This window comes from Poecilia latipinna, unplaced genomic scaffold (genome assembly GCF_001443285.1).
Source record: "Poecilia latipinna isolate Pla-1442-1.1 unplaced genomic scaffold, P_latipinna-1.0 Scaffold511, whole genome shotgun sequence".
Lineage (NCBI taxonomy): Eukaryota > Metazoa > Chordata > Actinopteri > Cyprinodontiformes > Poeciliidae > Poecilia > Poecilia latipinna.
The window spans coordinates 244,673-260,371 of record NW_015113127.1 but is presented as its reverse complement, the minus strand read 5'-3'; the positions used below and the strand labels follow the sequence as shown (position 1 = coordinate 260,371).

General features: G+C 36.5%; 1 protein-coding gene across 2 annotated transcripts; it reads right to left on the bottom strand.

The window, feature by feature from the left end:
• Positions 1–2,675: 2,675 nt before the first annotated feature.
• ube2d2 (ubiquitin-conjugating enzyme E2D 2 (UBC4/5 homolog, yeast)) lies at positions 2,676–14,762 on the bottom strand. 2 transcript variants are annotated; one of them, XM_015040481.1, is made up of 7 exons: positions 14,645–14,762; positions 12,958–13,018; positions 6,123–6,154; positions 5,907–5,984; positions 5,641–5,746; positions 4,960–5,053; positions 2,676–3,071 (listed from the first exon to the last, which is right to left on the bottom strand). In XM_015040481.1, exons 1-7 carry the CDS (start codon positions 14,669–14,671, stop codon positions 3,026–3,028), a joined length of 444 nt encoding a protein of 147 aa, XP_014895967.1. In that variant the 5' UTR covers positions 14,672–14,762; the 3' UTR covers positions 2,676–3,025. The 2 variants fall into 2 exon arrangements, with proteins under 2 accessions (XP_014895967.1, XP_014895966.1); XM_015040480.1 differs by having other exon boundaries at positions 12,958–13,021; positions 14,648–14,762.
• Between the last annotated feature and the right edge of the window lie 937 nt (positions 14,763–15,699).

Below are 15,699 nucleotides of genomic sequence, written 5' to 3'. Positions count from 1 at the left end.
TCAGATAGACCAATCTGGAGCAAGCTCATGGAAAACAAGATGTTTATGGGCAAAGTACATCCGGCTTCTCTTTAGACGGAAGTTAAACAATAGCACAATTGACGAAGTTTGTTTTCTTAATCATTCTCTATTAAATGATTAAGAAAACACAGGCAATAATTCCTCGTGCGAAGGCCTTCAGCTAGATATTTTAACAAGCTGAGAGCTCTCATTTTAAATGCGTCAGCGTCTCTTCCCAGACCAAAAGGAAGCTGTATAATTAAAAATAATCGTGTGTGCTTAGTATAGCAACCTACATACATGCAGCATGTTTTAATAAATGTTTATGATCATAAACCAAGTAATGAAGGCTGGTGCTGCTCGTAAAGCTCTGAAGGTGGTCCAAACGTGGATTCTTCGTTAAAAAAATCAATAGAATTACAAACAACCATCAGAATCCTCTTTATGAGGCTGCTTTACGGCAAAAGTGTCGTCAGTCGGAGGCTTCTTGAGATCCACTGTAGTACAGACCGCAACAGGAAATCCTTTCGGCCCACAGTCATCAGCAGCTACAACTCTTTGAATATGACTTGCATTTAATTTCCCTTTGGGATCAATGATGCATTTCGAATTGAAATAACTACAAGTTTCCACCAGAGGGCGACAAAATGAATTTCTTGTAAAATAAGCCCCACTTAAACGTCCGTTTCTGAAATTTAATACTGGAAACATAAGAAAGGTAGCAGTTTTACAAATAGGACAATATTTGAGTGAAAAATATCGACCTAGATTTGTTTTATGAAAATAAATGAATAAAATAGAATTAAAATAAGCAAATGATTGTTTATAATTCTAGGAAGCAAAAAACTATTTTACAAGTTTGACTCGATATAGCAGTTCAGCTAGATGCTGGAGCAAACTAGAGTAAATAGATTTCTTAAACAAGAACATGTAATCTTTGATAGTATAATTGATTTACAAATAATGTAAAATTAATTCTACATGAATTCTCACAAGATCCATTTGGATACCCAGAGGTTTGTCATCAATCACTAAAAGCTGATACATTTATTTTTCTTTGTGTTCCTCCAGGAATTCAAAAAATAAAGGTTGGAACGGACGAAAACATAAGTGTGATTTGGCACAAAAAGAAAAACTAAAAGCTCATCTCTACATATCAAAATACATTAAAATTAAGTTTGCTTCTGAAATTCAGATTTCTGGTTTTTGAATGTCAGAAAAATAAGACCTGAAAATCCAAACATTGCTTAAAAAAATAGTAAAAACAAAAACAGAAAAACCCACCCCATCCTTTATGATTACATTTCAACCATGAATAAATTAAGTTAATTGCTTCTTCTGGTGTCCATTTACATCCAGGAAAACATTCCATCTTAAAGACAAAAAACTTAAAACCAGAGTGTCTCGGCTTTTTGTATTCCCTTGAAAATAAAAATAAAAATAGTAATTTGAGTTTCTGCTCAGATGTTTCCTAAAAGACGACTCAAGGAAAAAAATGAAAAATTTCCAAAGAACTTCACCATGAACGTGACGAAACGCCGAGCGCTGCCGCAGCCTGGACGTCTTTTCAAACGAGTCTGACGACGAGTCAACACAGAAGTCGGAGGTTTTTATTACACAGTTTAATCAACACACAAAGCTCAACGAGCCTCTCAGGTAATTCAATATACAGAGGTTTTGTGCAAGAAGAGTGGGTTCTCCTCGCACCCAGAGCCCAAGCCAGTCCCGTAGCCATTTCAGATGTTAGCCGCTAAATTTGACAATAGCAAAAAGGTAAAAGGGGGCGGGAGGGTAAATAGAACAAACAAAAAAAAATAATAATAATAATAAAGAGGGAAAGAAGTAATCTAAAAGAAAGATGGAGCAGAGAAAGAAAAAATAATAATAAAAAAAACACAGGTTAAACTAAGAAAATGCTTAAATAGCTGGTCCAGAATCTCCACTTTGAGTAAAGGAAAAAAAAAAGGTGGAGACGGAGGGGTTGGGGTAGGGTTACAGCTGTGCGTGCAATGTGTGTGTGCCCGTGTGTATGATGGGGTTTTCACCTGGGTGGAGGGGGTGGAAGAGGGAGAGGAGGTCAGGGGGATAATGAGGAGAATGAAGTGTGTGAATAAATTCAAGTCCTTTCATAGAATCCAACAGAAGAGCAAAATAGGTCATGAGCTTCTTTTTTTTCTTTTTCTCTCTCTCCATTATACACAGCCTGCAATGACTTATGCAGTTTTTTTATTTTTTTTTATTTTATAAAATACAGAGTGCCCTTCGACTCGCGTGTGAAAATTGCTTTCTTGAATCGACGCCTTCGCAGATGGAAATTTCAACAAAATGAGAAAAAGGTGAACTGTAAAAAGTCCCTCTTTTTTTAAACCCTTCTCTCCCCCCCTTAAAAAAAAAAAAAAAAAAAGGGAAAAAAAAAATAAATAAAACAAAGATCCCCTCAAAGGTTTACAGTTTCTAAAGAGGAATGCTTTTAGTAAAGATGGGTAAAAAGGAGGGTGCAGGCATGCAGGAATAAGGGCTATATATGGCGGAGGGGGCGAGGTTTGGGGGCGGAGTTTGGGGTGGGGCGACAGCCCAGCCTGCTTGGATGTCGAAATGGAATCAAACGAGGAAGTGGAGCAATGGGATCCAAAAAAATAAAAAATAAAAAAACAACAAAATGGGGATGGAAAGAGTATGATCAAGAGGAGACATTTTCTATTTTAAAGTTGACAGTCTGTACACTGGAGGATGGGCAGATGAGCTTGGAGGCAGGATGAGGGGAGACAGTCAAACAGAGAGGGGGTGGGATGGGGGGGAACAGAGGGAGTTTTACAGGTGCTGTGGTGAAGGAGGGGCATGGCTCAAAGAAAGCACTCCAATGGAAACCAACAAGATCTTGTTTTTAAACTTCTCATTTGTTTAGTATGGTTTTTTTTGTATTTGTTTGTTTTTTTGTCGTTTTTTTCTTTTCTCTCTCTTTACATCTGAATCTCCCCCTAGCCTTACGTCGTAGAGGTGGTTGGCCATGTTTCTACCCCCAGCACTACATTGCATACTTTTGTGTCCATTCCCGGGCTATTTTGTTGTACCTGCGGACAGATGAGACAAAAAAGAAAAGGGAAAAAAAAAACAAGGTTAGATTAGTTTTTTCATGTTTAAACTTTCCTGCATTCTAACAAAAAAAAAAGAAGAAAGGAAAGAGAAAATAACTGCAACTTGTTAGCAGCTGCTAAGTGGTTCACACATTAAATAATAGGAAAGTTGAAGCACCTAAATAATCTGAACACATTTAGGTTTGATTGTACGACGGAGTGTTAGGGTCACGCTAACAAAAAGAAAATAATAAAATTACAAGAATTAAGTCGTACGAGAATAAAGTCATATTATTACGTCACACAATCATAACCTGAAAAGAAAGCAATGGCATTTTGTGGAGCGTCGACTGGAGCTTCTGTGGAGAAGTCTGCTTGGATGAGTAGTCAGAGCTGAGAGTGGTAGGACTGTGACATGATGCGCTTCAGTGACACTTAGTCATAAGTTTATAATCATAATTTGCAGTTGTTGCTTGCGTCCTGATTTAGAGCATCTTGCTTCTTCCAGTGCAGAATTATGACACAAAACTCATGTCAATGACGTAAAAGTTGGACGAAACGCAACGTGACCGTTCGGACTTTGAAAATAATTGCAAATGTATTCGAATTTGTAAGTGGCACACAGTGGACTTTTCTGGGGGAGTGAAAGGATCAGAACTAAGTCATTGAGATTGTAGTGAAAAATAGGGGTGTAGTGATACAATAATCTCATGATACGATACACTATATTCTGCCCACAATGCGATATATATTGCGATATTCAGCAAACTATACAATTCAATACACTTTTGCGATTTTCTGAAAGATTTTAGAGGGACAGAGTGATTTTGGTGACATTTTGTGACTGTTATAGAGTTGGATTGAATTAATTTAACTGAAAACTGATTAAAAGCACCAACTACACAATACCTGGCTCTGGTTGGACATGGACACAGATTTAAAGTCAACAGCTGGACAAAATGAATCAAAGAAGTGGTGAGAAAACATGTTCCTTTTAATTGAAGCGGTACAAACTGTAGCTTATATGCATTTGTAAAGTAAATAAAGTGCACCAAGTACCCTGCTCTGAATAGTTTGATACCTTTTTAACCTTGACACTTAACATCTGAAGGAACCACTCTAAGCCTGATGACCTAATCACTCTCCCGGCGAAGCAGGCAGTGAGTGAGCAAGGTGACAGTTGGATGTTACGATACTTGCAGATGAATATCGATTTTTTTCTAGGAAAGAAAATATCGATATATATCGCAAAATTGATATTATTACACAGCCCTAGTGAAAAAGTCAGATATGAGGAAAGAAAGAAAAAAAAATCAGATTTGGGTCGCATCTGCCTGTATGAAAGTAACCTAGGTTAAATATTTTGAATCTTGTTCTTTGATCGTCTTAAAGATAAATTAAATTTGATTCAAACTGGTTGTGGCAGGTCAAAGATTTACAAAACCAGAAATGGACATTTGCTAGAAAGGTTCTGATCCGGGCATCTCCGTAATAAACGCACAGATCGTTTACTAGATCTAGTAAACGAGCATGGAAAACTATCTTCATGCTAAATGTATAAATGCTTTTTTTTTTTTAGCTCAATCAAACCTGTATTTGGTCAGGGATGGTTTAATTTGTTCAACAGCTTCTTTGTTTTTTTGTTTTTTTTCTGGTATTTTCTAGAATTGGTTATGCTCTTGAACATTAACACTAAAGCTAAATAGACAAACACTTTTAGCCCAAAGCCAACTGTGAGCCAATGGTGTCCTCAGTGTGAAACGCTCCTAGCACAGCGACACAGGCCTGTCATCTGTCCATCTGCACTGCTGGTCGTCACAGACACATGAAAACTGAAACAAAATGGATCCCAGGAAAAGATAAAAAATAAGAGACGACAGCATACTTTTCCCTGTCAGTCTTGTAGATGCGGGCGATCTCGGGTACTAAGGGGTCGTCCGGGTTCGGGTCGCACAGCAGGGAGCAGATAGACAGGAGAACTGAAATGAAGCACAGGAAAACGATATGATCATTTAAGTTTTGATGCCATCAGGAGAAGTTACTGTCATAAACGATAATATTGCTATTTGGAGACCAGTTTCACGTAATATAATGACAATGGTATAATGCAAAAGATTGAAAAACTTTAAACTCTAATGAACATTTAATACTGGAACTGGAAGACATTTTAGATATTCAAAAACAAACAACAAATAAAATGAATTATGAAATCTCAAAAGTAAACAAAAGTGTCATTCAAAAAAAAAAAAAAGGGGGTAAGGGGGGATGGGCTCGTTCAGACTGAAGACTTTTGTTATCCAGTTTTTGGTAGAAAGAGAGAAAAGGGAAAAGCAATAAAGCATGCAAATGGAGATTATTGAGCTTGTTTTAATTTACCATGTGATTAATTGATTTATTGCTTACTGCGACAAGATATAAATCAAACAAATCATGCAAAAATCTGACATTTAAAGGAGGACCTCAGCAAGAGGACAGCATGGTACATAGGAAGTAATTTTTAAAAAAAATAAAAAATAAAAAAAGGAAACTGCTGCTTTGCATCATCAGCTTGCAGAGAGCAGCTCACCTTTGGAGATGGTGAGAGCTGGAGACCACTGTGATCGCAGAATGTCAAGACAGATGCTGCCGTTGCTGTTGATATTTGGGTGGTAGATTCTTGTGGTAAACGCAACCTGAAAGCAGAGAAACGGCGCCGTAAGGAGGGTATGCAACAAGCAGCGCAGGAAACTATACCATCTTTTTTTTTTTTTTTGAGGAAGTCTACACAATGTATGGTTACTTTAATCATGCAGCTTCTTTACACGCACGTCTCTGCGACTTCGTCCTAGTTACCTTTGGCGGTTTGAAGGGGTAGTCTGTGGGGAAGTGTATGGTCAAGAAGAAAACCCCGCTCTGGTAAGGACTGTCATTCTAAAGCAGAAAGACACATTCCGGTTGATGTGTAGTGAAAAACGTCAGCCAACGTTGACGTTCTACGCAGAGCTCATGCAAAACTCAATAAGGAACATTAAAGCAAAACAGTAGGAGGTGAGCAATGTGAATACTTACAGGTCCCATTATTGTGGCTTGCCAGTGAAACACTGAAACAAACAAAAACAGAAGTTGGTTATGAAACGCAAAGAATATCATGTTAGAATGAATAAGGTCACATGTTTGTTCAATAGGAAGCTTGAAACGCACTCCAAATACTGCTTTTTTTTTCTATACAAGATGGGTAGATTTTAAAAAGTATTCCTGCTAACGGTGTTATGATGTGCAAAATAGCGTGACAAATGCGTAAAAAAAAAAAAGAATGTCCAAGCATCGTTCTGCCTGCGAAGATGTGTCAATGTGAAAAACAACAAAAACCCACAGAAATTTTGCATCATGAGTAAAAAACCTCCTTTGTAGATTGTACGGTGGTTTATTTGATGTTGGATGGCAGGAAATGACACACAGATAGCGACAGGCTGATGTTTCTCATGGTGAGGCGTTAGCGTCTTAAAGGAACCCAAAACACACAATCAGTAAAACAAACTAAAACATTCCCCAAGGGGGCCAAATTTAAAGTTTTATATTTTTTAAGTTTTGAGTTGTTGGGTTCATGAGCTTTTTTCTTTACTAGTATGAATTGATTGACAAATCATCCTTCTAACATAGTGACTTGTTATTGTACTGGAATGAAACGCTCACAAAAAATACTTTCTTTGAAACACTGAACTGGGCAAAAGTAAGCAGTAGGCGTAGCGGTGCTAAACGAACCAAATAGACATCAGAGACGGTTGATCTCATCTTGATCGCTGATCAGCGGATACAATGCTGAAAAATATCACTCTTTTTCTCTAATCGAAACTACAAACTCTCCGTTTTCAGTCTCTAAATGTCCACAGATTTTGCTACATCTCACAGCTGAGGACACTAAAAGTCAGACAAAGGTTAGGGACATAAACTTTGAGGAAAAATGTTAGAAAAATGTGTAGTTCCTTCATTTTCTCAGATTCTAAACTATAAGTTTCATCAACATTCTTTTTTCCCCCTGTTTTAGTCTTAAGAAAATAAACTTAACCAATTGTAGCTGTGTTACCATTAAAAATGTGCACAAAACTTTGCGGATATTCTGTTAATGTCAGAAAAAAAAGAATAATTTCACAACTTTTCTAAATAAGAAGAGTTAAAATGACATGTAAATAAGTTTGCTCACACAATAAGTCATCAAAAAACATTACGTGCCATGTTCCAACTACCACTTCCTGTCGTCTTCTTCGTCATTTCCGACAGTAGTAACATCCGATTGTTGATCACGTGATTTGCGTGATGCAAAAAAAAAAAAAGTGTTTCCAAGGCAGTTTTTTGAAACGCACTAATTTCAATACAGCTGGAAAACCACAAAAGCAATATTTGTTGTTTTTTTTAATTGCTGTCTTTTTATCAAGCAAATGTGTTTTCATAATTCCAATTTTCACAATAAGGTCAATGGAAACACAGCTAGTGTTGCCAAACAAAGACAGCATTGTGCACTTTTTTTTAACAGGTAAACTATCTTTACAGCAAGGAAAGACTAAATATGCACTTCCACACGAGTACAGTGTTTTTAATAATAATAGTAGTACTGGTAAATATTTAGCACTAAGACCGAGTTGAAAACAAGAAGCTTTCACGCTCCAGGAATATGTGAGACGCAATACCTGAACAAGTCTCAACTCTCAAACATGAAACAACAGCGTGGGAGTCTGTCCCAGGTGTTTTAGTCATGATAACCATCAGCTCACCCAGGCAGCATCTGCTGCAGCTTTACAGGTACAGCACAGTGTGTGTGTATGTCAAACTCTGTGCATTTGCATAAATCAGTGGGCTGATCTAGCTTGTTCTTATGATTCAGTCAACAACACAAAAACTTTAAATTATGTGTCCTGTAAAGCTAAAACACTGGAATTATTGATCCCTTGTTGTTTTATTGCTTTAAATTACTGTCGTTTCTGGAGGTTTCTGTTTTGTCTGAACTGACATTTCCATTTTTAAAATTTATTCATCATCATTACTGTGGAATGTACCTCATGTAAGCTCATTTCAGCAAATACTGACCATCAAACAAATGTACCAAAATAGAAATATTCCTGCATTAAAGCTAGTAGTTTCTAATCCAACAGAGGACAAAAAGATAATTCCCCATTTATGAATTAAACCACTTTTTCTGGCTGTTACCATACCAAAAAAAATTACAGATAAAAAAAACTGCGCCATTTTGTGAAAGTCTTCCGTATTTGACCTAAACAGTACAGATAAGAGCGAACATGATGGGTCGTCAATTGACTAGTTGATTAACTAGTAAATAAGTAAATAAATGTTTGAGCAGGATGTAGTGTGGCGTTGGAGAAAATGCTGCTATTTCACTCAGTGTGCCACTTTGCATATGGCCTCTCTGCCCTCTCACGGTTCAGTTTGGATGTAAATGAATGGGTCTGGTTTTCTGTGAGGACTGAAAGTGATTCGAATCATTTATTTTACACGACAAAAGAAAATCCTCCAGATCAAATATCTGCGTCGACGCATTGTTTAATCCACTCAAGTCTCTATTGCTTAGTGGACAGTAACCACAAATCCATACGTGCTTAAATTAGGTATTACAGTACAGGTCTGAGAGGCCACATTTGATTATGTTTACAGTGAAAGACACGGCAAGTCCAAAGTCAGAGAGGTAGATGGAAAATAAATGCCGTTAGATGATAAAAATTGTTCAGTGTCACGCTTGTAAAAATTTAAAAGCCAGCTGAGAACCAGACGATGCTACTTGGAGCTCTTAATTAACAGATTATCAGCAAATCAGGGGACTTTTACCAAAATCAGCTTTGGTAATGTGAAAACCTGAACCTGCCAGAAATAACACCAGCCAAATAATCAAGGAGTCAATCATTGGCTCCAATATGCAAAGAACATCAACGGAAGTCAGACGCAGATTTGCTTTTTTAAGCTAATTGTGTTGAGACAGGCAGTTCTTAAGACAATGACTAACTTTGAGGTGTCGAGTGTTTAGGTGGAGTGGTTTTGGGGCCGCTACCCGAAACCCTGCTGGTATCAGACAGATTGGTTTCTCTTTGGGTCAATACGTTGGCTGTTTTAAATAAAATTCTAAAAAAAAAAAAAAATACAAAAAAACAAGGGTTTGTAAGACCCTGCTAATATGCTAGTAGTTTGATTTTTTAACTAAAAACATTTTTAGAGGAAATATGTGCTTAGAAACTTTTCATAAAACAAAAGTAAAAGGTTGTGTCTGGGCAGAGATAAACTAGCTTAAGAAAACTAGTTGAACTTCGGTTTTGGTATTCAAGTATCGGTTGAAGTGTTAAAGTTTTGATTGATTTAGCACTTCATTAGGCCTTTGGTATTATTAGTGTTTTATAAGATTATTGACTGATGAGTCGGTACAATTATGTTTGAGCTTACTCCATTTACCAGCATTAGCCTTCCCTCTCTTTTCAATGGCCTATATAAAATAGTCCATAAAACATGCTAAATGTATGTTTTCTTAAAAGCTAACTGCTAGCTAAACTAAGGTAGCTACTGAAGCTAAAGGTAACTAAGTGCTCTTGCATTCATGTCATTCAACTGTAACAAATCGCTGGCGCTCAAACATTATTGGTGCTTAAAGTACATTGTTTAAAACAGCAAAACGCTTCTTTAAATCTGTTTAAGACACCACTTTATGCGACGTAGCACACTCTCAACCAAGCATCTTGGAAATGTATAGTGATATTTTCTTTTATTAATATTATTTACATTATTATTATTATTGGAGCTTTGTAACAAAATTTATCTCAATATGTACTTTTTAAATGTACAGTTGAGTGACAAAGTATGTGTATGTCTAAATTAAATCCATCTCCATGGTGACTGATTAACAGATTAAGAATCAATTGTCCAAATAGCTTTTTTGATTTATAATCCAGCAAGTTAATCAAAGAAACACTACTTTATCTCCACTTCTGCTTTGCATTGTGAACTGGATGTTTGAACACATACCAAACGTTTTCAGTACTAAAGCTGAGGTAGGTAGCTTTTATACATAAAAACAATTAATACATATTTGCTAAGACTGTCACTGTCATGCCAGTATAATAATAGACAGATAATCTATGAAAATGATAACAAAAACAAGTTCCTCTAGCTTTTTCCAGTGATTCTGCTGCCATCTGCAGAAATGCTCCCGATCAGAAACAACCAATCAGAGCCAAATGTAAACTAAAGTCTGAATAATTCACAATTTTCATTCATGTGGTATGATGAGCTCTTGTTTATTGGAACCTCACCCAGACTAAAAAAAAAAATGGTGGACAGATATAACTTCAAGAAAGCAATTACTACAAATTACTTGAAGCAGCATTAGCAAAATCCCAATTTTATTGATGGAAAGGTTAAAATGAATGTGCTATAGCAAAAGAAAAAAAGAGAACAATTTGACACCGTTTTGAGAAACAAGTCTGGGTATTTCCTGGATGTGTTTACACAACAAAAAGAGAAATGCTTCCTGAATTTAGGTCAATGCACGGGACCCAGTGCTGATACTTTTATTTTCCTTTCCAACGGACACAGCCTGAGCTTTATGTTCAGTCTACATTCCTACTTTCAAAGCTGCGGTCAGCAAAGTTAGTGAAGTTAATTTTGGCGTCGTTATGAGTCTTTGCATTAAGGAAGAACGCATTAAGATGGACTTCAAAGGGGAGTAGGACAAATTCCTGCAGCTAGTTTCTATTTTTAGGTTGACTTGGAATCACCAGATTACAGAGTTGGGCGCTAGATAAAGTAGCTCCAGGTCTGGTTCATATCTCTCAGATTCATATCCCAATCGAATAAAGTTCTGGACACCATTTGGGGCAGTCGACTGGTGAAATATGGCAAATTGAGTCCTGGGTTCCAAACAAAATAAATACGAGTGACCTATTTACTTGAGTTGTGTAGGAATACTTCTTTACAGCAGACAAATAGTAAGTAATTAAAAAAGATTACTTGGTCAAACACGACTTTTGCATGAATGGCTAACTTAAATCAAATTAAAATCATGATGAAAATAAGCAAGTGCTAAATTATGGCAAATTGTATTATTGTATGGTTAGCTATGTTTATGAAGGTTTAAGCTGACATGCTGGAGTGTTCGGACAGATTTTTATTGCCATGTTCTGTTAATCAGTGAGTGGCAAGAAAACATAAAAACCTGCTTTGAGAGTCGAAGGAAGGGAATATAAATAAGGGGATGTGGACATGTTGGCGACGAAAGATGAAGGCAAAAAAAGATCCAGGAGAGAACGAAGCTTGTGTCGTTATTCTGGGCTTTAACACCTTTTGTCATCGTTAATGTTGACATTTCTGTCTGCAGACTTCTTTAAAAGCTTTGGGTCCCGACCAGAGATTTCTCCAATTAGAGGAACTTTTTTTTTTTTAATAAAAGTTACCCGCTGCAGCTTTAAGCAGCTTGTCGAATTTTATGCATCTAAATTGTCTTGCATGCCAAGCTGTACCTTCCATAGGTAGCAATACAGTAACTGTATGTTTGAAGCTAAAGTGGGTTGACAACACAATTAGGGGAAAGTGGTTTTCATCCTTGTTTTTATAATGCATTTTAACATCTATACAGTCACGATAAACATTAAATTAATTATTTGCATGGTAAATTAAAATGAGTGCGATCATTTCCACTTGCATGCTTGTTTGTGTAATCTTTAAAGCGACGCTGCCCTTTAATACTATTGAAAAGGCGCCATTTTGAAGAATGCTGCAAACATTTGGCACACAGTACAAAGAAGCTAGTTTGCACTTTGTTTTTTGTCACATATGTTAACCGGCAGATTTGCCTTTCTCCCTGTATGACCCTTATTATTATTATTATTATTATTAACATGCTTTTTCTTCGTAATCCACTTAATTTATTGTTTTGTTTTTATTTATTTGGGATACCTAAAATGTCTTCCTGTCCCAGTGTTAAATGTTATTTGGAAATCGAAGTCTATTAATCATTGAGAGGATGTACTTACATTATTATGACTGACTGATTATATTACAACAATGTTATCATTTATCGCAATAATTTCTGGCACAATTAATTGTCCAGCAAAATGTGTTATCGTGACGGGCCAAGGCTAGAGTACCATGTATTTACATGTAAATGTTCATTAATAGATATTGTCACGCTTTCAGAAATAAACTTAAACAATTAAAGGCATTGTGTAAAAGAATGGTTTTCATCATTAAAAGTCAAACAATTTAGAAACTCTCAACTTTAAGCAAAGAAAAAAGTAAACCTGTTACTTTTTTTTTTTTAATTTCTAATGTTTGATACTCCAATTCACCTAACTGTTTCTGTGTATTCTCAGTCACTTTGAGACTTTGTGTTTGCAAGACATAAAGTCAGCAGTTTGGAAAATCATGGTGATAAATCTTAAAGAAAGACCTCCCTCTATTTACATTACTACAACAATGCTTTAAACTTCATTAGGTAAAGAAATCTATTGCACAGTATGAGTACATAAAAAGCTTGCTCTACATTTTAAACAGACTGTCAAAACATGTTCTGTTCCTTACTGATGTATCAAAGAACTATGCATAAATGTTATGGAAAATATAACTGATATTGTGGGACAAAAATCACAATCGTACAGCATGAATCTCAATCCAAACCCAACTCATTTTGATCAGGTCCATTATTTTCTAAGGCTGGATTTCTTTGAACAGATACTGCACTGCGTACAACAGCATAATATGCACTCAGACCTGTTAGTACACCAACAAGCTTCATCTCTTATAACGCAACAAAATTTAGGGTATGCAAACTTCTGAATGCACAGTCATTCCTTTTTATGATGACGATTATTATTATTATTTTTAAATCAGTACAGATTTTGACGTTTTAACTTACTGTCATCTCCTACTGGTCCTGCAGAACACTGGGCTGGAGGGTCCCGAGCCAAGTCATTCAACCCCCATGAAAAAAAAAAAAAAAAAAACAACAAACAAGCAAAAACATTTTTTGGTCACATTCTGCTTCAGAGTTTCGGTTAAGAAGTATTAAAATAAAACTGAAATAGAAATATAATCAATTTGAACCTAATTGTTTAAGTTCCCTAATTCAAGTGTTCACTTTGAAACTGCAGACTGCAATAAATAGTGCAACAAGAACTTGTTCATTCCCTTTAACATGAGTCTACTATAGCGCAGTAAGCTTTGATTAGCGCAGTAACAGCTATTACGTAACGTCATTTCTCCTGATATCGAGGTTGCACTGAATAACCTTAAAAAAACAACACATAATAGTATGACAGCATTTTTTTATGATTATGTACAGCCGTAATAAACGATGTGTGGCACGGTGCAACATTACAGTGGAAATGCTAGTTTAGCATACAAGCTATCTGTTGAGGTTCAACCGTAGTACAGGATGTCATGTTAAGACACAGACTCCGCTTTCTGCTCGGCTACATTAAACATGTGTTAGCAGTACTGAATTACAACAGAAAACACAATAAAACGTTTAGCTAAGATAAGTAAAAAAAAAAAGAAAAACTCGAACAATTAAAAATAACGACGTCCTGCTCTTTATTTAATAGCAACATGCGATCAAAGGCAAACCAACAAGCAAACGGGCCCGTTTCCACAACGTCAAAAATGTTAGCATTATTCAACCAGCCATCAAATACTTCTCTATGACTACCTCATCCTTAGTGTACAAGGAACAACGAAGTGAAAGACGCACACAACACGACTAGCCTTCATTAGAATTGATAATGTGCCGTTTGGATAAAGAGAGCAGCTACAAGGGTACGCAAGGCTAGCTGGCGCTACACCAATCGTTACCCATGAGATGATACAGTAATATATATACCGGCAAAGAAAAAATAATTACAAGACGTAAACATTTCGACGCCAATAAACGGTCAGCTGTTTCATCTACTAAGCACCAGCGTCTTTGTTGAGCTATGGTTAGCCTTGCCGTTAGCTGCTTAACATAAGAGGTATCTGTCAAACCAAGTTACTGCATTTTTTTTTCTTTCAAAATATTTGTCAGACAGCTAGGCTGTCATATACAAGTACTCGGTTGAGACATTAAGTCTCAACCGAAGAAGCCATTCTTGTATGGAGAACTATAAAAAATATTGTTAAATACGGCTAGCTAGCATAAAACGAACGTTTTAGCTTCCCCAAATTAGCCGACCACCACCAACAGCTAACACGCCACTGTATTTAATAACGTGACAGCCGGAGATATGTTAAACTTCAAGTTAACGTTAATATCTGACATAACGGGATTAAATGTCCACACAACGTGACCCCACGGTAAAAAAGGACCGGGAGGAGCTAACCCGTCAACAGCTAAGTTGGCCCATTTCTAGCGGCACCAGTTAAGAGACGGCGGACCGCTGCTATCACTACCGTCACCAGCCTTTCACCGATCCCTCGTCGGCACATAAAACTAACTTTAAGGGCTTTTCGTAATGTTTAAAATGGTTCTCGGCACAATAAACTCGTCGGACAAACATGTGAATGGTAGCCGTGGTTCACAATGTACAACAAAACTGCGAAATCCAGGGCCTCGTCGTTCACTTCCTTACCTTGTGAATTCTTTTCAGAGCCATTGTTGTGCTAGCGCTTCTGTCAGGGAAAACGTGCGATTAAAATGGCGATTGGGAACCACTTCGTCCGTTGGTGAAAACTGCAGCTCAAGGAATCATAAAACACCGTCTCTACATACACCGGTCACCGTGTGTTACCAAAAGGAGCCACCGAGAAAATTTTGAGGCGAAACTGAAAGATAGAAGGGGTAGAACCGCGGTCCTTCCTCCTACTGCAGCGGCTACCAAATCACTGCGGCCTGCCTGTGTTCCTGTGAGCTGCAACAAGAAGAGCACTTCCGGACAACCCTCTTCACAGTAAACGCGTTTGTTTGTTTGCTTGTTATTATGGTGCTTTTTTTTAAAAAAACTATTTATTTATTTATCTTTACAAAATACACACTATTTAATTTTTTAACACAACCCATTAAAATTAGCTAATATGAAAACTTAAAGTTGATTATCCATTTTAGTAGTCTAACTTTTACAACAATCACAGATACAACTGGAATAAATCTAAAATAATTGTATTTTATTTTTCACTAGAAGACCTATAGAAAAAGTTTTAAAAAATATTGAAGTGGGATTCAATTGAATTTTATTCCAATTCAGTAATAATGATTTCAAGTCTATGCAGTCCAATAAAGTACTGTCAGACTCGGCGTTTTAATTTGCAAACACGAATTTCAAAATTTTGAAAGCAAAACCGGTAGTTTGAAGCTCGGTAGTCTAGTCCCTCACTGAATGACATTGAATGGGATCTTTCTGGACAAAATCAATCCCTATTTAGTCCTGCATTCATATTCAGTTGCTCAAGTAAATAAACATATAAATAAGTAAGTAAATAAATAAAACTTGTGTTTTGCTGTCAGTCAAACATTTAATTGAACTCTGCGTGTTCACAAGTTCTTATAAATAAATGTAAGCGTACATAAACAATATGTAGTTAACAGAGGATAGATTTATTGCTTGAGCTGGAAAAAAAAGTGAATAAATGAAATGGGTACATTTATTTATGTATTTTTTAATACATAAATGCATTGTGTTAATCG